Source organism: Acomys minous, assembly GCF_964271855.1.
Source record: "Acomys minous genome assembly, chromosome: 8".
NCBI lineage: Eukaryota > Metazoa > Chordata > Mammalia > Rodentia > Muridae > Acomys > Acomys minous.
In genome coordinates, this window is record NC_140489.1 from 35871647 (window position 1) to 35894274 (window position 22628).

A 22628-nucleotide genomic window follows, 5' to 3' on the forward strand; every position below is an offset into this window, starting at 1 on the left:
CAAGGTCTAGATGGAAGGAGTAGGTCTCTCTCTGCAGGCATGTCCCTGTATGTTTCTATGCCTTGTGGAGTTCTGTTGAAGCACTTTGGTTACAGCAGTGAGAAAAGTAGCAGACACATACGCCCATTTCTCTTAACTGATTTAATGTATGTCTCCAAAATTCAAGAATATCTTATATGGCTGTAATACAGTTATGAAAATTAAACTATTGTTACTAAATTCAGTTATTTGATCTGTAGGTCTTATTCTGATCATGCCCACAGCACCTGGAATGCCATCTACAGCAAAACAAAATCCTGCTTTAATTGCTGCGTCTCTTTGTTTGCCTACTCTTTCCATCTGGAATTCCCCCTTTAAGCTTTATTTTTCTTTCTTATTTTAAATTGGTGGTGATGGGGATTGTGCCCAGCACCTCCTGAATGCCAGATAAGCTCTTGGCCACTGTACCTACTTTCCAGCCCTAAGCCTTGTTTTCATGAGCTTGATATTTAAAGAGTGTAGGCTAATTATTTTGTTGAATGCCAGTGTGTTTAATATACTAAATTTAGTTCATGTCTGTTTTATAGAAATTCCACAGGAAAGATGGTTGCGGCATAGTTCATCAATCTGTCCCACAATAGTGTGATCACTTGGTTAAGGGTGAGCTCATAAGGCTACTCCACTACAACATGACTTTCCTTTTTTACAATATATATATGTATTTTTTTGGGGGGTGGGGTTTCGAGACAAGGTTTCTCTGTGTAGCTTTGGCTGTTCTAGACCCACTTTGTAGACCAGGCTGGCCTCAAACTCACAGCGATCCACCTGCCTCTGCCTCCCAAGATATTTTTTCTTAGTGTTTGGCTTTGTGTGTGTTAGTAAGTACACCCATGTGCACGGCAAAGACTGTCTTCTCTTGCTCTTTGTCATACCCTTGAGACATGATCTCTCACTAACTGGAAGCTTGCTGGCTGTTGTGACTAGGCTGACTGACCCTGAAGCTCCAAGAACTACCCCCCTCCTCTGCAATGCTGGGGTTACACTGGCATACACAAATGTCCAGTCATACCTGACTTATGAGGATGCTGGGGATTTGAACTCAGGCCTTCATGCTTGCTAAGGAAGTGCTCTCGCAGAGCCATCTTTCCAGCCCCTTTCAGTTATATCGGGAGGTTTTGTAAATAATTCTTGTTGTCCCTCAAACATTCAGCCACATCAGCTTACAATGGTAGTTCTTACCTGTGTTGCTAGGGTAGGACCTAAGTGATGGTGTAATTCTGCTCTCTGCCTGCCCGTTGGCTTTCTGCTGTGAGTAGCCTCTTCCTCTCTCCTGGAGATGCTGCTGAAGTGTGTCAGTTTAGCCATGACCCTGAGGTTTGTTTGTTTGTTTTTTTCCTGTGCTCTCACCCATTGGATACTTTTCTTCATTGCTTAGCACAGTAAGATGTTTATTTTAGATTCTTCCCAACCTGGAGAGAAGCCGTCTCTTTAAGGATATGTATTCTATTTCAAGAACAGCATTTAAAATTTGTGATGTTTGTTTATGCTACTGGAGTGTCACTGTTCTTAGGCCTCAGCTGACCGGTTGACAACACATGACATACACACACATATATGAGACACTTTAAAAGATTATGTGTATTTCCACATCTTATCTGTCCATTTTGTGTAGACTAAAAGCTCCCATCAGTTCATGCTGCCTTCAGAGTAACTGAAGATGACCTTGAGGCTAAAACAAGGAGCAGCAGAGCCTTGTAAGCTCCTGGTCTGCTCCAAGAACTGATGGCTCTTGGGTTTAAGGCCATGTTCAAGTTCAAACCAAACCCAGGCTTGTGCTATGTTTCTTTTTTCTTTTCTTTCTTTTTTTTTTTTTTTTTTTTTTTTTTTTTGGTTTTTTGAGACAGGGTTTCTCTGTGTAGCCCTGGCTGTCCTGGACTCGCTTTGTAGACCAGGCTGGCCTCGAACTCACAGCGATCCGCCTGCCTCTGCCTCTGCCTCCCGAGTGCTGGGATTAAAGGCATGCGCCACCATGCCCAGCTCGCTATGTTTCTATTAAAATCAAGGCGGGAGCCAGGCCTTGTATCCATCAAGATCCATCCATAAAAGAGAAATTGCACCAGGAGAAATTACTGTAAGAGGTTAATTGAAAAGGTACTAGAGGGCTGGGGAGCTATACAACAGTGAGCTTCGCAGTGGTAGGATTTCCCGGAGGAACTGCCTGCCCCAGCAAAGGGAAATGGCCGTGGTGAGCTAGCTGTCTTCCTCACAAGTCTCTTTCTGGGACCTGGAGTGAGAAGGACAAGGCATTGTTTGTGTGGGGCTTGCTGTTTACAAGTTGAGGATAGACGTGTTGGCAGCTTACTGGCCACCTAGACAGTACTGGTACCTCAGGGGCTCAGGAGAAGGTCTGCTAAAAGCCATGATGGATAGATCTTGGAGAAAGGGTGCTACCCCCTAGGGGCTGGCATCAGGGCTGCTTGTGATATGACCTGCTGGAACTGGTAGTAAGGTATATGAGAAAGGGGTATTTTCACACTGGTGTTTGCCCAGGGGACGAAGGGATGGCCTACTTCAGTGTCACTTGTCTAGCAAGTAAAGCTACCAGCACCAGATAGCCGTATCTCCACCCTACTCTTCCTTCTTCCGGTCATTATTATGGTAGATCCACTACAACTAGCCACATCATTTACTACTTCCCATGAGTCTGTATATGTTGTTCTTGGGCTGTATCCCTTTCTATACAAAATAGTTTCCCTGCGTATGGCCCAAAGCTCGGCCCATTATGAGTATTTTCTCCTGCATTTTTACTACTGAGAAAGGCAATGTGAGCAACCTCTGGGCATTTGTGGTGTGTATACACACAACATGCTGGCCCTTCTACAAACCTCTGTGCATTTGTGGTGTGTATACACACAACATGCCAACCCTTACACAAACTTCTGGGCATTTGTGTTGTGTATACACACAACGTGCCGACCTTTACACAAACCCAGATTGGACTTTTTTAAAATTCTTCATTTACTAAATAGAATTTTTGTTTGTTTTTTGTTTATTAAGACAGGGTTTCTTTGTGTAGCCTTGGCTGTCCTGGACTCACTTTGTAAACTAGGCTGGTCTCGAACTCACAGAGATCTGCCTGCCTCTGCCTCCTGAGTGCTGGGATTACAGGCATGTGATTATTCCTCAAGCAAGAAACATGAACTGAAGGAGAAGGCCCAGTGCCGTAGAACTTGGGTTCCCTCCTCAAATACCTTCTGTTGGCCACTGATCCAGGTTGCTCACAGCTGAGCCTGTATTTAGCAACTTCTTACTGGTTATTGCAGACTCATATCCTAGGACGTGATGGAATTGACAAAAATCTAGCTCATGATTGACAACTTTGGCTAAATGACCACTGGGTTTTCATGGTTAGTTATTCTTCCCTGCATAGTTATTGGAGTAAGTAGCCACGGTTACCTCTAGGGGAGGGAGGGCCTGCTTGTGATTGCCATGGTGATGCAGAATACTTTTTACTGGGGTCCTGATCATTTCCTTATGCAATGGTGTTACGGTTAATTGTCTCTAAAAACGGGATACATTTTCTCAGGAGACAGGTAGTGACCTGGCCTATACATCAGGCACCATAAAGCCAAGAGAAGGACATTAGAACTAAAAGGTGAAAGTGCCCATCCCTTATGAGAGAAAGGTGAGACAAAACTACCCGCAACACAATGGGTTCCATATCTCAAACAAATTCAGCTCCCAAAACGAGGATATGTATTCATTAACCTTTTAGGGAGGCATCTGCCTTCTACTTCTCAGAGTCACCTGTCACTTATCATTTGACTATTGAACAGACATGAAGCAATTATCCTTGGTGCCCCATTTATTTTACCCTGAAAGTCTGAAGTCCTTGTATTAACTTTGTTTTAACTCCCAGTCTGATGAGAGCTATGGTTTCATGCCCCGCCCCAGGGAGGGCTAAGCATTTGTTGCTCTTTGGCCTCTATGCATCAGAGTTGAACTCTCCCCGTTGCTTTTTTTTTTTTTTTAAGATTTATTTATTTATTATTATGTATACAGTGTTGTGCCTGCATGTACACCTGTAGGCCAGAAGAGGGCGTCATATCACATTATAGATGGTTGTGAGGCACCATGTGGTTGCTGGGAGTTGAACTCATGACCTCTGGAAGAGCAGTCAGTGCTTGTAATCCCTGAGCCATCTCTCCAGCCCCTCGCCATTGCTTTTGATACACAGTTCCATAGCATCCTCTTCTACTCTCGGCCTTCGCTTACAGGGTCAACACTGGATCTTTCGTGGTTCTAGTGCTCCTCTTGTCAGCCTTTCCTCCACATTGGCAATGATACGCTCCTTGGACATTCCCAGGGAACCTTTGATAGGCATTTTAATTGTGTATAATAAATTTATTTCAGCATGTCTGTTTCTAAGGCCCCTTTAATCCTTCTCCATCCATCGTGCCAAGTCTGTCAATCCAGCTTCCCTGTGTGGACATTGCTTTTAGAAGCCACTCCAGCAGCAAGTTTGTACCTTATCCTGAATCCCTTGCAGGTGTAAAATCCTATACCATTGGAATGCTCTCAAGCAAAGCTGCTTTTCCCTTAATAATGCCATGCTTCGGCTGCTTCATGTGACACAGGACATACAGCTATCCCCTCCTTGATTTTTGTGTTTATTGTGTTTTCTCTACTTTATTCAAGGAATAGGTAAACAGTGGGGTGCTCTTTATAGTTTTGTCTTTTAAAATAATTTTATCTTTTTGTTGTTGACACCGTAGACCCAGAACCTTGTGCTCCCTAGGCAAATACTTTGCCATTGAGCTAAATCCCTATGGTTGCTGTTTATATAGAAGGGAAAGAGCCTTGTTGCTAAGCAGCTACATCTAGAATTTAGCCTTGAGACAGACAAAGGGGGTGAGGGAGGGCCTTTACTTCTTTGTTCTATGTGGCTACAACGAAAAAGTTCTGTTCACTGATAAGACTCATGCAAACCATCTGACAGAAAGGTCGTGACAATGACTTTTCTGCTGCTAAGTCACTCATCTGGTCTGACTCTGTGTGTAAGTTGGTATCCGGAATGGTCTATTGGATAATGTGAACGTTCTTAGTTTTTTTCATTTCCTCCCTTCGAAATACATGAGTTAAGCACGGGTAGGAAGGAGGTAGAGGGTAAAGGGTGTGGTGATGAACCATTGGAGTTTGTCTGGAACGGAGGGCATAGCTGGAATGGAAGACTAGGTTTTAAAGCAAGGACAGGTCTGAGCCAGTCTTGGTGAGTTGGTTGATTATCCCAGTTGCCAGGGAAGAGCAGGTACCCTGGAAGATGAAGCTGCAGCAGGAGTAATGAAAATGGAGAGATCTAGCTCTCAGGTAGGTCACAAATACAATATGGGACAGAAGGTAAAGGCCTACTCCCCGAATCGAGGTTCAGCAGGCACAGGCGCTTGGACATAAGCCTGGTGACCTGGGGTACGTCCTCAGATCCCGTGGAAAGGTGGAAGGAGATAACTAACTGCATGAAGTTGTCTTCTGACCTCCATATGCATGCTGTGGCACAGTGGCTCCCAGAATAGTGAAGTTTAATCGAGGGAGAATCTCTTCTCCTCGGACACTGCAGGGTAGAGTCGGATAGAAGAGCGGTGAGTGCCATGCTGTGTTCACATGGGCTTATAAAGTGAAAATCTTGAACGCCATCTTATCCTTGAAGTTTACTATCAGGAGTCACAAGCAATCTGCCTGCTCCTGTTTGGCACAGCATGTGTGAGCATCAGTGAAGACCTTCCAGGGATGCATTCTGACAGTTCTATTGGTTTCCTCCGCCTCTTTTTTTTATATGCACATCATGACCAACTAGATGTCACAAATATCTAGCTAGACCAGCCCAGGTCATCAAGCTTTCATGCAAGTGCCCATGTAAATGACAGACAGGGCGCGGTACGCTGAGGTGTTGGAGAAGAATATGGAGGACGTACGTAGATCTGGGGGAATTTGAAATAGCGAAAAAGTTACACAGTGTGTGAAGGAAGATGCTTGATAGTCTAACAGTGTTGAGTGCTATAGTCAGCTGTGGCTGAACTTCACATCCATAGCACAGTGAGCTCCCGTTGCTTTTATAGAGCTAAGCTCCAGGAAAAGGATTCGGGGATGTAGATTCAGGTTGCTCATCTGCCTTCTCCATAGCATTTTTGTCTTTTTTTTTTTAAAGATTTGTTTATTTATTATTATATATACAGTGCTCTTACCTGCATGTACACCTGCAGAAGAGGACATCAGATCACATCATAGATGGTTGTGAGCCACCATGTGGTTGCTGGCAATTGAACTCAGCACCTCTGGAAGAGCAGTTAGTGAGCGTTCTTACCCTCTGTCTGAGCCATCTCTCCAGCCCCGTGCATTTTTGTCTTTTGTTGGCGCTTCTGGTTCTACATCCTCCCACCCACAACAACATTCACTCCATAGAAATGGGTCCTCCTAGCAAGAGAAATACAGAGAATGAATCTAGAAGAGGTAATTGAACACTAATCCAGAGATCTCTGTGCTCACGGGCAGCCTGGTCTACAGAGCAAGTTTCAGAACAGCCAGGGCTACACAGAGAAACCCTGTCTTGATTTTTTTTGAGACAGGGTTTCTCTGTGTAGCCTTGACTGTCCTGGACTCACTTTGTAGACCAGGCTGGCCTCGAACTCACAGCGATCCGCCTGCCTCTGCCTCCCGAGTGCTGGGATTAAAAGCGTGCGCCACCACGCCCAGCTGAAACCCTGTCTTGAAACAACAGCAACAAAAAGTTTTCATTTGTCTTGTGTGCTGCTGGTGTCTTGCTGAGTAATTTTGCAGCTTTTCAAAGATCCTAGTCAAATGCATCCAGGATCTTTTAGCAACATCAGTGTCAAGGATATTTTCAAATGGAAACAAACCAATATTTATGTAGCAAACCTAGGATGGATAAAAACTTAGTTTACACTCAGGCCAAGTGTACCTGATTAATGAAGTGACATAACTATCATATCAATGAGATGCGAATGGATTTTCTCCACATGTGACCTACGTCAACAAGAAGATTCAGAACACTAAGGAAGTTTGAATGTAGTATCTACAAAATGAAAACAAGCATGGCATCAGAGAGTTTGGATGTTTATTGGATAAACATCTCTTTCCCTTAGACCTGGAAGCCATGGGTTCCAGTTCAGATTGGACATTCCCCTTTAACCTTTTTGATAACCGTGTTATTTGGGGGGATTGTTTTATAATAGCTTCAATGAAAGAAAAAGGAATTTGACAGGGTCTATATGGTTTTCCTCCTACAATATGTATTTTATGGGTATATTAGTTAACATTTTTGTCATTTCAGCATAATACCCAGATAATAAAACTTATAGGGAGAACAGGTTTATTTTATGCCAGTGTTTTCTAGGTTCCAGCCCGTGATCAAGTGACCAGCTTCTGATGGTCCGCCCAGCTGGGAATGGTGAGAGGTGAAACGCAGAACAAATCCCTATTCATTACAAGCATGGGAGTGAGCACTGAGAGGAAGAAGGCAAGTCAGGCTTCCATAGTTTCCTTGAAGGCCAGAGACCTCCCGTGTGGCCCCACCTTCAAGAGGTTCATAGCATCTCTCGATGGCACCTCCGTATGATCAGGGCCTTAGATATGGAGCTCTAGACATGCTCAACATGGAAACTGTAGCTGTAGGACTTTAAAGCTGAAGCACTGGAAATAGTAGCCTAGGCTCAAATGAAACAAGGACACACACACACACACACACACACACACACACACACACACACACACACACACAATGTCCTTATAAGGAACTTCTGTTGGTATGCTTATCAAAACCAGAGATGAAATCAAAGTTTTGATCCTGAATCATGTATAAGATGGAGTGTCTAGTTTAAGAAAGCAGACACAAAATTACAAGTGTGAAAGGGAACATTTATTTAGTAGAGATTACACACTTGAAAAGTCAGCAGCACCTTAAGTATCAGGGGATTTGATCCTCCTCAGTGCTTATGTTGAGCTGGGCGCATCTTTACAGTATTATTCCCTTGTGGTCATTTTCCTGTGTTAGGTATGGTCCCACTGTGTCAGCAGGGCTGGCCTCCAGCTCACAAACTCCTCTCCTTAGGCTCTGCCTACAATTGCTAGGACTATTAATAGATTTAATTATGGATTCTCCAGTCTCTTCCTTTACGAGAATGACTTCATTGTACTTTCCCCCAGGGAAGCTAAAAAGCATTTTTCATTCTACTATGACAAATATTTGGGGTTGGGGATTTAGCTCAGTGGTAGAGCGCTTGCCTAGCAAGTGCAAGGCCCTGGGTTCAGTCCTCAGCTCTGGAAAAAAAAAAAGACAAATATTTATTCTGTATTCCTGATAGTTTAGGAAAAAAACTTTCCAGAAACTATTATTGGCAGCAAGATAAATACATATACTATCCATATATTATCAAATTTCAGACACCCTTGAGTTTTGCTTACAGGGAATACTTGGTGACTTGTGTTAAGTGTGTTGTGGAGCCCCTTAGAGGGTCTTTCTGGAGGTCTGCAATGAGGTTCCCTGAGGCATGAACTTCATTAACCTCAGATCAGTCTGGTTTGTACCAACGGGAATTATGAGCATGAGTATGATTCTCACCTGTGTTAGCTTAAACTATGAGGGAATCTTGAGATTCCTTTCCCAGAGTAATAAGAAAAGAGCACTTTATCCACTATAAAACCTTGCATAAAATCCTAGAGACCCCATAAAGCATATTTGTGTTCCCGTTATCCGTTTTGCCGCTAAATTGTTAATAGTTTATATTTTGATCCCCTCTAATGTCTGACACAACATTCTGTGTTTTTCATTGTGTAAATACACACATTCTTGGGTTTTGTTTTGTTTTTTGAAGCAGGGTTTCTCTGTGTAGCCTTGGCTGTCCTGACTCACTTTGTAGACCAGGCTGCCCTTGAACTCACAGCGATCCACCCGCCTCTGCCTCCCCAGTGCTGGGATTGCAGGCGTGTGACACCACACCTGGCTCATAAGTTCTTTTTTCAATGAACAAAGAAATGGATGTGTTGCCAGGGAGACTGTATGTCAGGTGCAGAAATTTTCCATTTTCAAAGGTCTATGTTTTTGAAGAAAAAAAAAAAAAAGGATTCTTCCACACCAGTCCTAAAATACCATCCAGCCAGTGGCTGGGGTTTTCAATTGCATGTTTTCTCATTTTACTTCTGAAGACATTTTCTTTTGGCATTGCTATTTTCCACAGGTAACTGATGAGAACATGTTTCTCCCATATCCTTAGAGGAATTTCATAATTTTTTCCTCTTCTGAAATTATAATTAAAGATGAATTCATTTTAAGTAGCATTCATTTATAATCTTAGGTGTTCCACAAAATTTGTGTACTTGTTCATGGTTCACAAAAATATGCTAGGTATTATAGAAAACATTAAGATGAGTGAAAGTTATAAGCCCTGTAGGTAAGAACCTTGCAATGTAACACACACACACACACACACACACACACACACACACACACACACACTCACACAGAATTCATTGAGACAGTGAATAAAGAATGATTAATGTAAATCTTAAAACTAATACAAATTTACATGCACATTGTTATGATTATTTTTCACATCTGCAATCTTAACATTCACTGGAACACTACCAATAGTTGTGCAAAGACACACAAATGTAAACTAATACAATTTTAGAAAAATCAAGATACAGACTCATTCTACTCCTAATTTTTCTTTAACTTTTTATTATGGATGTTTTCATAACACCAAATAAAGATTAGGCTAATTGTGTAATTTGACAGTTTTCAACCTAGGACCAATATTATCTTCTCTACCCTCACCCCAGAATTTTTCATCCCATTCATTGAAACCAAATCCAAAAATACTGTCTGGACTCATCAATCAGTATTTTCTTACTTGAATTTCTCACCTTACCTGAACACTCTTGTTTTTACTTTCAGCACTGCTGTTCTGATGGTCCAACTCTGCCAGGACCCAATCTCTAAATGCCAGCACTATTCCCCGATCAGCTCTAGGGGAGGAGCCAGAACACAAGTGTCTCATCCCAGGTCCTTTTCTGCTCTGGACAGATGGCTTCACAATGTTAGATGGGGATGCTAGAGCACTCATGAGAGGCGCTCTTTTGCTGCTCTGCCTTAAGGTGTTTCCATCCCCTGTTGACCTCTCACAGACTGGATCAACTCAATACCTCAGTTCTCCAGAAGTGGTCATCCCCCTAAAGGTGACCAGCAAGGCCAGTGGTGCAAAGAATTCAGGATGGCTTTCCTACAGCCTTATATTTGGTGGCCATAGACATGTTGTCCACATGAGAGTCAAGAAGCTGTTAATTTCTACTCACTTCTCTGTGCTTACATATACAGAGGAGCATGCCCTCCGCAGGGACTACCCCTTTGTCCCTAGCGACTGTTACTATCATGGTTATGTGGAGGGAGCCCCTGAGTCTTTAGTAGCTTTCAGTGCCTGCAATGGAGGGTTTCGGGGAGTGTTACAAATGAAGGGCTTCTCCTATGAAATCGAACCCCTCAAGAACTCTACCACATTTGAACACCTAGTTTATTCATTAAATTATAACAAGACCCAATTTTCACCTGTGACATGTGGTTTAACAGAGATGGGAATACCATACCAACCCTTTGGGCTTGAAGAAACTGGGATGTCAGCTGGGAAGCCCAATTATGCAAGACTGTGGACCTACACATGGTTTCTGGAGCTGGCTGTTGTGGTAGACTACGGGTTCTTCACTTCCTCTCAAGGCAACTTGTCAAAGGTGCAGGAAGATGTGGTTCTCATTGTTAACATGGTGGATTCCATGTACAAGCAGCTGGATACTTATGTGACTTTGATTGGCATTGAGATTTGGAATCGAGGAAATATTTTCCCAATGGAAAACATACATCAGGTCTTAGCAAATTTTTCCCAGTGGAAACAAGTCAGTCTTTCTCAGGTACATCATGATGCAGCCCATATTTTCATTAAAAGCTCACTTATAAGTGTACTTGGAATAGCCTACGTTGCAGGAATATGCCGTCCTCCTCTTGATTGTGGAGTTGAAAATTTCCAAGGAGACTCTTGGTCTCTTTTTGCCAACACGGTGGCCCATGAGTTAGGTCATACTTTTGGCATGCAGCACGATAAGGAATCCTGTTCTTGCGGGGAAAGTGGATGTGTCATGAGTACTTTCAGAGTACCAGCGGAGAGATTCACCAACTGCAGCTATAGTGACTTTATGGAGACCACTCTAAACCAAGGAACTTGTTTGCACAACCAACCACAACCAGGCGTGGTCTTTCTGGTGGAGCGCTGTGGGAATGGAATAGTTGAAAATGAAGAGGAGTGTGACTGTGGATCTGTACCCGAGTGTGAGCAAGATCCCTGTTGTTTGTTGAACTGTAAACTGAAGCCCAAGGCTGCTTGTGCATCTGGGCTTTGTTGCAAAGACTGCAGATTCAGGCCATTGGGGGAGCTCTGTAGACCGAAGATCAATGAATGTGACCTTCCAGAATGGTGCAATGGAACATCTCACCAATGCCCAGAAGACAGATATGTTCAGGATGGGGTCCCTTGTGGTGCCAGCGCCTACTGCTATCAAAAGCAGTGCAATGATCGTGGCCAACAGTGCAGGGAGATTTTTGGCAAAGGTGCAAGAAGTGCGTCTCATAACTGTTATAGAGAAATCAACTCGCAGGGAAACAGGTTTGGCCACTGTGGTACAAACGGCACAGGATACCTAAAATGTAGACTGTCAGATGTATTTTGTGGTAAAGTCCAGTGTGAAAATGTGGAAGACATTCGCCACCCCCAGGCTCGGTACGTTTTGCAGAAGGTTTACACCAATGGTGCCACCTGCTGGAGTTCTGACCATTGTTTGGCAATGGGTGTACCTGATGTTGGTGAAGTAAGAGATGGCACCACCTGTGGAACAGGAAAGATCTGCATACACAAGGAGTGTGTCAGTCTGTCTGTCCTTTCAAATGCCTGCCTTCCTGAGACTTGTAATAGGAAGGGGGTCTGTAATAACAAACACCACTGCCATTGTGACTATGGGTGGTCCATGCCTTTCTGCCTTCACAGAGGCTATGGAGGTAGTGTTGACAGTGGTCCAGCATCTCCAAACGGAAGAGTCAACATGGTCATCTTGTCAGTAACTGTGACTGTTTGTTCTATTCTAACTTGTCTGTTAATAGCTGGGCTTTATAGACTATGTCGTTGAATGCCTTCTGGTCGCAGAGAGATGAAGGCTTATTCACCAGGTTAAGAAGACACATAAATTACTATCCCATGATTAAGGATGGCAACAAAAATATTATTGCATGTACGAATCTGAGCATATTCCTGAGGATTTACAGAAAGATCAGAACATCTTCCCCTTCATCTATATCAGGAGTACTGCCATCAATTCTCAATGTGTTCTTGGCTACTGTTTTATTATCTTCAGCAGCAAATGAAACTTGAGGAATGATAATACCTGGCCCACCCTGCTTGGATTTATATAGCAAACAAAAGTGAGAAGTTAATCTTTGCTAATTGTTTTCCTTTAATTAAAAACTCATGACCTTGCTCCCATGTCTCTGATGGCCTAGCTTGTCAATTCTCTTTCCCATGTCCTGCCAATTCAGGAATACTTTTGGAGTTTTTCTGTGAATATAAATAAATCCCACGGAACAGGGTAGTTTTTATGTTTTGTTTATTATCTTTTCTGGCACACTGCCCAACTCAAACATACGCACACACACATACACACACACACATACACACACAGACACACACACACACTTTTTGGTTTTTCAAGACAGGGTTTCTCTTGTAGCCTTGGCTGTCCTGGACTTGCTATGTAGACTAGGCTGGTCTCGAACTCACAGAGATCTGCCTGCTTCTCCCTCTCAAGTGCTGGGATTAAAGGCGTGTGCCACCATCTTTGACATTTCACACACGTACGTTAATGAAGTGGAATAGTAATTGCATAAACTACTAAATTGGGAGAAAAAGGATACCTGTTTAATCACCTTGCAGATGTTACTCTGGCCCTCTTTTCAAACCTACTAGAGTTTTTATTCAAGCTGCAACTGTGACTACTCACCACATGTTCATTTAAAATGCTGCTGCATATACCAGGAGTACCTGGCTGGTGTTCTGTGGCCAGCTTGTCCCATCCTTAGTCTATTTGTAGAATTTTAAAGAATCCATCTCTTGAAAACATAGATCTGATTATATACCCATCATATCTCAAGATAACATCTGAATAACATTGAGTCAACTGACCTTTCTGATGCCCCCTGTACTTACCCTTTTCCTCCTGTGGTACTTTTGTAGGCACACTTGGCTGTGCCATCCTTGCACAGCTTTCTGTGTGAGCAATTGGTACTTCAAATATTTGGCAGCTTCTGTTGTGCCCTTGTCCTTGGGCATGCCATTCTACTCCCCGAAGAGATTCAGTCTTTGGGTTTTTTTGTTTTGTTTTGTTTTTTGTTTTTTGTTTGTTTTTTGGTTTTTCGAGACAGGGTTTCTCTATGTAGCCTTGGCTGTCCTGGACTCGCTTTGTAGACCAGGCTGGCCTCGAACTCACAGCGATCCGCCTGTCTCTGCCTCCCGAGTGCTGGGATTAAAGGCATGCGCCACCACGCCCGGCCTGAGATTCAGTCTTTGGAAAATAATTGGTGAAATATTTAATATTTCACTTGTGCTTCCTTGTAGTTTATGGTTATGCCTTAGTAGTTTTCTGCATCCCAGTAGAATATGAGGACTGGGGCCAACCATGTACCATCTAGGGTCACAAAGAAGAAAAGGACTACTGTGAGACCATAGAAACTGACGGGAGAAGCAAGGTTAACCTTAGCCATACATCAGAAAAAGTCTTATTTACTTTAAGTGCATGTGTTCATATGGAGACAAGAGGTAGATGCTCTCATTTGTTGATTTTCCAAAGATTCTATTATATAAATACTTACATTTATTAAGATGTATTAACCTAATGTTATTTTATAAGTATTGGCTTTTGTAGGTATGCTTGGTACTACTTTGAAATAATCAATGGAGTCAGCTGATCGTGGACTTATGGCGCAAAAAGTAAAAAAAAAAAAAAAAAATCACGATTCAAGTGTTAGTAATGTGAAGGTTCAACAAAGGCCTGGGAAATGGAAGTGCAAAGTGTAGAAACCCAGGTACAGTGGCTCCTGAGATCACACTGGCTTCTGCTTTTTTGAATGTTTTTAATTTATCTTGCTATAAGGAATAAGAAAGCTATCCAGCCACATACTTTTCCAGATGATAGCCATTTGCCACACTATAACCTATTTTAAAAAGCCATTTTCAGGCTGAGGGTGATGGCCACACCTGTACGGCCAGCACTTGCGTGGCAGAGGCCGGGAGATCTCTGTGAGTTTAAGGCCAGGCTGGTCTACAGACTGAGGCGTTGTCATTGCTTTACAGGTAAATGAAAACTGTCCGTTTAAAAAGTTAACTTGCTGGATTCTTTGTGAATGGACGTAGAATCTCTTTGTTGGGAAGCACAAAGGAAGGAGTTGCTGAACAAGCCTCTCTGAGCTGCCTGAACCATCCTCCATGGCCTCGCTGGAGAGTCATGTGAAACACCTTGGGAATGACTGAATTGTTCTAGAGAAAGCTGCCGAGGGAAGGGAGACACAAGACGGATGTAGTGGCAAGCTGGCAAAATATGGGAATTATCTACTGGGATCACAAGTGAGCAATGGCGGGATGAGAGGACGCTAGGTTGGCCGTCAGCATCCATTTTACTCAAGCTCCCTAGGGAAACGAAAAGACACCGAGGCTAAATGCATTATGTGAGAAATGAAATCATGGGAAAACAAAACAAAAGGAAGCTTCTTTAAGGTTGGAAAGCATAGAGCGGCAGCAGCAGATGCTGGCGGTACCCAGGCCGAATGGAGTGGGCTCAGGGGGTTGTCCGTAGTACATGGATACATCCCGTGCTCACGGATGCTGTCCTGTAAGGCAGTGCTTGGGCTTTCATAGAGCAAATCAGAAACAAGGAGGAGTGAATGTGCCCGGAAGCAACTCTCGAGCAATAACAAATGTTTCCCCATCCTCGCGGGACACTAATGGGTGCTTGATACTATCTCTCAGAAGGTCTTCCAGGGTAGTACAGTATATCCTATACTGGCTTTACACCATTCTTTCTTTTTCTTTCCTCTTTTTTTTCTTTTCTTTCTTTCTTTTTAATTTTTGATGCATGGTCAGCCGGCTCTATTGTTTCTGGGCCATGCTAAGGCAGAGTATCAAGACAGGGTAAAGTTGCTCTCCTTGTGGCAGGCAGAAAGGACAGTGAGAGAGCAAGTGCCAGAGGAAGGAGAGGCGAGAAGCCGGGAGCCAGGGACAGGGTATAAATTCCCTAGGCAAGCTTCCGGGAGTCTACCCCGTTATTTGACCCCACCTCCCAATAATGAATATTATGAATCTGTCAAGACATCCATTTACTGATTAGCTTCCAGTGGATGGATCCACCAGCTGGAGACAATGAACTTTCGGGGGACACGTCATATCCAAACAGGAACTGCCCTGGCCAACAAAGATCACATCCACCTCGTACTGCAAAATGTATTTCTCTAGAAGTTTCCCCAGGGTCCCAGTATGAGCATTTCTTCCGAGTCCCCATCCAAAATCTCCCTTCAGGCTAAAACACTTAGCTGGGAGCCTCTGTTTTAAGAAGTTACAAACTGTTGAGATACAACTGCACAAAGCAAACCCATTCCAAAACAGGAAGGTCAACGCAGCAAGATGGCCAAGTAGGTAAAAGTGCCTACTGTGGAACCCATAAGGGCTGAGTTTGATTCCCAAACCAATCTGAAAAACAACAAAACATGCAGTGACTTGCATCTGAAATCCCAGCACTGCTGGCGTGAGATGGGAGGTGGAGGCAAGAGAACTGTCTGGAAGCTGATTGGCCGGTAAGACCAAGTTCTGAGTACAGCAGAGGCTGCCTCAGTGAGGCAGAAGCAGAGAACTGACACCTGAAAGTTGTCCTTGGACCATACATGTATGTGCATTCATTCATATGAATGTATGTGATTGTACACACACACACACACAGACACACAGATGGGCACCCACAGAGATACAAACAGACACAGATGCACATAGACACAGACGCACACCCCTACACACACTTAAAGTTTTTTTTTTTAAAGAAGATAGTATTGAAAGGAGAGGTAGAATTAAAGACCAAAATTTAGCACAGTAAACATTTAATCCCATAGGTCCCTGTCAGACATTCAAGTCATATAGTGAACTCGAAAGGGCTTGGACAGCCACCTAGACTTTGCCACCGCAATCTTCATGGCCCCTGGCTTTCCTCAGCAGGCAGCTTCACGCTCCTAACATTGCAGCTTCAGTTTACTCTCACAGATGCACACAGCATCCTCAGAGGGTCATTTGATGCTGCTACACCTTGGTCTCTCAGCTGTCCCTGTAAAATTTGAGTGTGGGCCAGCAAGATGACTCAGCAGTAAAAGCCATGCCTCAGAGCCTGACAACCTAAGTTTGAGTCCCAGAACCTCCATGATGGAAGAAGGGGATTGATATGTTATCCTCTGATTTCCATGAACACCAGGCACATGTGTGTACATACACATTACTTAGGTGCATACAATAAATGTAATTTTTTTTAATTAAAGAAAAAATCTAGGTCAAAGCCTCCATGACCGTACAGCTCTAGTATTCTGCACAAATGAGAAGCTAGCATCAGTAGGATGGCATCAACTCAAGAGTAGCTGAGCCTTCTTAAACCATGGCTGCGGTGAGCCCTGAGCAGGCAGCTGAACATAGTCAACGGACCCTGGAGAAATCATGTCCTTGGTCCAGATGAGCAGGGCTTCCCAGTATTGTTTCAAGAAAAATTCTTTAAGATGACATCAGTTTGAAGGAGAGAGTAGGGAGGCATTGGAAGGAAGAAAGAGGAAATATAAATTATAACCTAAAAATAGAAAGAGAAGGGGAAGGAGGGAGAAAAAAAGAGTCTTTTAATTTGTTTGATATTTATTATTTTTTATTCTTTTTATTTTTTTAAGGTACAGATGTATTTATTTATTTTCTTTTTAAAATATATTTTATTAATTTATTCATATTACATCTCAATTGTTATCCCATTAATTGGTTTAATTTTTAGACCTTTGAATTTAGGCTGACTTAAGACTAGTAAATTTCTGAGGTGCTTTTAAGGAATTTTTTTCCTATTGTGTCAGATGCAAAGTGCTTGATATCCTTTTAATGATGCTATCCTCTTCATAAGCCATGTCTTCCCCAGACTATAGATTTTTCTTATATTTCCATGCTCTCTCTCACCTGCTCTTTCTTTCTTTCCCTGCTGTCTTCTAACCTTTGGTGGAAACATGGCTAAAACTGATCCACAACATCCAAACAGCCTAAAACTAGCCTTGCCTTGACACTTCATCTAAAGTCATTAGGGATTTGCCAGCTAAGCCACAAGTACATAGCATAACAATCCACCGAAATAATAAAACTTGATACTTTCTTTCAAAACTAAAGATTATAGACTTTGTATCTCACGTCGCTACTTGTCATACTGTATGTCAACACTGTCATCCTTTGCTTTATCCTGTAATGTAGAGAAAGTGGATTAAAAATACATCAATGCTATTTCTTGCAAGACCACTCAACAGTCATGTAACAGGATTCGATCCTTTTCTGGGCTGAGTCATTTATGCTTTGGATGTGGTCTGTTTCCAAAGGTCTGTGTGTTGGAGTCTTGGTCCTTGTGCTGCTAGTAGTTCTGAGGTGGTGAGGCCACGAAGAGGTGTGGCCAAGAGGGAGCTGCTTAAGTTGGTGAGAGTATTGCCCTCAGGAGGAATTAATATAGTTCCCTGTGGGGACCCATGCCAAATTCTGCCATGTCAGAAATCCTGTGCTTAGGCTGTATGCTGTGACCTTCGAGTTGCTGACCTTTACCTCACCACGAGGTCTTGGGTTCTAGGCTGTCCTTGGACTATTTACCTTTGAAAGAAGTAGGGAAGTCCCAACTTGGAACCACCCAGAGGATCTAGGAAGTTCTTACAAGGAACTACTCAGAACTAGGAAGTTCTACAGAGAGCCATTTAGGCTATTGTATTCTTGCCCGGGGGCTAGGGTGAGTGAGATAAGAATAGATCCTATTGACCTTGCCCTATATATGCTCCTGCTAGTTGACAATAAAGTGAATCTTGATCAGAAATTTCCTGACTTGATTCGTCATTTCTCGAGTCTCTATATTCTACTTTTAATCCCCACTCCCTCTTTCAGGTGAACCCTGATTGGATTTTTCCTGCAGGCTGGGACCTGACACCCTGTATTGTATTACAGTCAAAATATTAAATGCACAGGATGAAGAAAGTATGTTATTGAAAACTTCAAAAGGGCCAAGGCAATACAAAACATCAAGATAACTGTTGACTTTCAATCTAAACCATGAAAGCAAGAAGACTAGTATCTTTCAAATTCTAAAAAAACAAACCAAACCAAACAACAACAAAACAATTAAGAGCCCAGCCTAATTAATATACTAAGAAAATTTTTTTTAAAAATGTTTATGTATATGAATGTTCTATCTGCAGATACACCTACATGTCAGAAGAGGGCATCAGATCTCATATAGATAGGGGTGAGCCATTATGTGGTTGCTGGGAATTGAACTCAGGACCCCTGGAAGAGCAGTCAGTGCTCTTAACTGCTGAGCTATCTCTCCAGCCTGTAAGTTTATCTTAATTGATGGAAAAAAGAAAAACGTGCCATGATAAACGCAAGTTAAAGGAATTCATGGCCACCAAGGCAGCACTACCAAGGATACTGGAAGGAATATTTCAGTCTGAAGGGAAAAATAAACACAGCGAAGAGACCAGGAAGTGGAGAGGGAATAAATGATGCAACAACTTTCATTAAAGAAAAGAAAATCAAGAAACTCCCACAGTGGGCAGAGGTTCAATGCACACGGTTGCACCCTTTGTTTGGATGGCGAAGTGAGCAGATGAGAGATTCTATACTGACTCTTAGGCTGTAGGCAATGGTTTGGCTGGGGGTAATGGGAATTGGAAGGAGCATGATTGCAAAACTGGTAGGTAAGACATTTGAGGAAGAGTAAAACAAGTTTCTCCAAATGTACGAAGGGCATTTATATACAAGGAAACGTTCGTCAAAATGTGACTTCACAGGAGAAAGAGGGAGCTGGAGAGATGGTTCAGCAGTTGAGAGCCATATTTATTCTTATGGAGGTCATGAGTTCAATTATCAAGCACTCACACAGTGGCTCATAAACCATCCACATCTACAATTCCGGGGAAATCAATGCCTCTCAGCCCCCAGGCATCAGACCCACATGTAGTACACAGCCATAGATACACATGAAAATAGTTCTAAAATTTTTGTTTAAAAGTAAAGAAGAGGAAGAGTTTACTAATCAAGTAGATAAGATGACCCATTCTATGGACACTCAGCTTCTTTCTCAGACTCTGCTTGTCATTGTCCAGTAAGCCCATGAACAGTGTGGCCATGGCAACAGAGATGCGGCTATGCATGGACTCAACAATATAGACTCCCACTAACTAAGGCTGACTTAGGTATGGCTTTTGCTAAGTTCCAGATCTGTCAGCAGCACAGACCAGCACCAAACCCCCAATATGAAACCATTCCACAGAGTGACCAGCCAGCAGCATGGTGGTAGGTTGACTCCATTGAACTACTTCCTTTATGGAGGCTACAGTGCCTCCTCTGGTGTGATTCAGCTGTTGCTACTCTTTAAAAATAAACAGTTCATAAATTCCCATTTATACGTACTCATCTGATTGGTTTTGTTCCTCTAGAGACATGGCTAATATAGGGAGTAGTATTTACCTTAGAATATTAACCCTGAATATAAATAGTCTTATTTCATCCTTCAGAAGACATGGACTAGCAAACTGTATTAGAGAATAGAAGATTTCTTTTGCTGCCTCCAAGAAGCACACCTTAGGGTAAAAGAATGCAAGACAATGTATTCCAAGCAAATGGAACCAGTTAACAAACAGGTGCTATTCAATTATCTCACAAATAGACTTCATGGACAAGATGGTTCAGTGGATAAAGGTGCTTGCTGCCAAGGCTGAAGGCCTGAGTTCAATTCCCGGGATGCACATGGTGGAAGAAGAATGGTGATTCCCACTATGTGTCCTCTGATCTCCAGACATTTGTGAATATCCACATACATGTGCCATGCACTTGCAATACACATGCACACAAAATAAGTAAATAAAAATATAATAAAAATAAAAAACCAAGCCGGGCGTGGTGGTGCACGCCTTTAATTCCAGCACTTGGGAGGCAGAGGCAGGTGGATCACTGTGAGTTCGAGGCCAGCCTGGTCTACAAAGTGAGTCCAGGACAACCAAGGCTACAGAGAGACCCTGTCTTGAAAAAACCAACCAACCAACCAAACAAACAAACAAAAAAACCAAAATAGGCTTCAAACTTAATTCTTTGTTTTAAGAATCCAAGTCTCATGATGTAGCTCTGGCTGTCCTGGAACTCACTCTGTAGACCAGGCTGGCCTTCCCAGAGGTCACTCTGTAGACCAGGCTGGCCTTCCCAGAGGTCATTCTATAGACCAGGCTGGCCTTCCCAGAGGTCACTCTGTAGACCAGGCTGGCCTCCACAGAGGTCAGCCTGCCTCTGCCTTCCAAAGTGCTGGGATTAAAGTTGTGCTCCACTAGATCCAGCTCAAATCAAGCTTGTCAGAAGAGATAAAGAAGGTTGCTTCATACTGATCAAGGGATTAATCCATCAAAGGAAATTACAATTCTCAATATATATGGATCATCCATATATGAATTCATCCAGTTTTTATAAAGAAACCACTACTTAATTTAAAATCTCAGATTAACTCCAACACAGTCATAGTGGGTGAGTTTAATACCCTACTGTCCACTAAAAAGAGCAACTACACAAAAGATGAATGAAGAAACACTGGGCTTAAATAACGTCATAGATGAAATGGACCTAATAAATACCTAAAGAACATTTCATCAAATACAGCAGTATACACAATCTTCTCAACAACCCGTGAAGTTGTCTCTAAAATGTGTAAAGGCAAAGCCAGTCTCAATAAATATAGAGAAACTGAAACAATATTCTGTATTTTATATGGCCATAATAGGATAAATCTTGAAATCAACAGCAAGAGAAACCATAGGGAATATACAAACTTATAGATATGAAACAACACGCCCTTGAATAATGAATGTGTCATTGGAGAAATAAAAAAAGGAAATAAATTTTTTCTAGAATTGAATGATAATGGGGGAAAAATCCCATGCAGGGCCATACACATTTGTGGTCTTAAGCCCAGGGCCATTGACAATTTTACACACTAGCTAGGCAATGAAGAAATGTAACTTAGTGCCATTAGCCTTTATAGCAAATGTGGATAATTATGCTTGAGTCCTTGCTCAGCTGGTGAGAGGTTTTGATTAGACTCTGAGAGGACAGGGTCCTTCTCCTCCCGTGTTTCCTAGGTTCCCTGCCTTCCCATCCTGTCTCCGTCCTGTAGAATCCACTGCTGACTTGTTTAATCATCAGAAGTTGCTGGCTTGGTTTCTAACAGTAAGACCACCCTTATGCTGACTAGGTACTCTTCATTCTCTGAACAACTCCAGGAGTCCCTCTAGTCACCTTACACACTCAGGGTCACCTTGTTCTTAAGGCCTTTGTATTTTTGATCCCTGGAAGTTCCTTCAACCTCTGTTTGGAATGTCCTATTTCAAAAGTGCTGCAAAAACCACATCTTAAGTCCTGCAATCATCTTGTCCTAAAGTAATGCCGTTTCTCTTCTCCTTTCTTGGGGAACTTTTCTTGAGCAAGCCTATAATCATCCTTTCTCTGTATCTTCCTACGTATACACATTTCTTAAATTAGGTAAGACTGTTATCAGATACAAGCCATGGCTATATACACCTTTTTAAAAGTTAAGTAAGCGTCTTGTCAGCTATAAGCCAGGAAATCTTTTCCATAAGGTCCTGGGAAACAAAGCTCTAGGATGTAAATATCAAGGAAATACCCATTTTCTGTCATGTGTGTCAGCCTAGGTGCTTTGCTTTAAGCAGTAAATACTTGCTTGAGAGAGAGAGAGGTTTTATTTTCCCTTTGGATAAATTCTATTGACTAACAGAATGAACTGTCAACGAAGGAACATGACAGAGTGTTATTAAGTTCGCTTACATGGGCATGAATGTATTGGGCTGTGCCTGTATTACACAAAAAATACAATTTCATGTCCAGGAATGCAATCAGTCTCATCAGTAGTTTGCCTGTGATGCCTCTCTCAGTGTGGTTTGAGGCGCATAAGATAAAGTCCTCCCTGCCTTTTTTTTTTTTTTTTACATTTGTGGATATTTTAAGATATTATTTAAAATATCAACAGTATTAATCTAATTATATCCCATATCATTATTGCCCTCCCTCTGTGACTTCCTTCCCACATGTTTTCCCAATGTCACCAGTCATTGTACCTTTCTTTATTCATGGCGCCTTCTCAGGATCTGCCTTAAGAATGGGGCGAGGTAACGGAAAAGCCTTGGTGGGAGCAGAGAACCACCACTCCCAGCATCCTCCGCGCTCCCAGTGCCCACGGTT

General features: G+C 42.5%; 1 protein-coding gene and 1 long non-coding RNA gene across 4 annotated transcripts; one reads left to right on the forward strand and one right to left on the reverse strand.

Annotated features, from left to right (window-relative positions):
* The first annotated feature begins 4029 nt into the window (after positions 1-4029).
* Positions 4030-13276, forward strand: ADAM21 (ADAM metallopeptidase domain 21). 2 transcript variants are annotated; one of them, XM_084792282.1, is made up of 2 exons: positions 4030-5346; positions 9947-13276. In XM_084792282.1, exon 2 carries the CDS (start codon positions 10087-10089, stop codon positions 12214-12216), a length of 2130 nt encoding a protein of 709 aa, XP_084648408.1. In that variant the 5' UTR covers positions 4030-5346; positions 9947-10086; the 3' UTR covers positions 12217-13276. The 2 variants fall into 2 exon arrangements, with proteins under 2 accessions (XP_084648408.1, XP_084648407.1); XM_084792281.1 differs by having other exon boundaries at positions 4030-5036.
* On the reverse strand, positions 5357-22624 carry LOC311603290. 2 transcript variants are annotated; one of them, XR_014781028.1, is made up of 3 exons: positions 22505-22624; positions 6219-6308; positions 5357-5954 (listed from the first exon to the last, which is right to left on the reverse strand). It is a non-coding gene; the product is annotated as an uncharacterized lncRNA (long non-coding RNA). The 2 variants fall into 2 exon arrangements; XR_014781029.1 differs by lacking the exons at positions 5357-5954; positions 6219-6308 and adding exons at positions 11809-11936; positions 13290-13767 and having other exon boundaries at positions 22505-22590.
* Between the last annotated feature and the right edge of the window lie 4 nt (positions 22625-22628).

What these genes read in the sequence shown, in the direction of transcription:
- ADAM21 (XM_084792282.1), top strand. Translation starts at nt 10,087, where the DNA reads ATGTTAGATGGGGATGCTAGAGCACTCATGAGAGGCGCTCTTTTGCTG.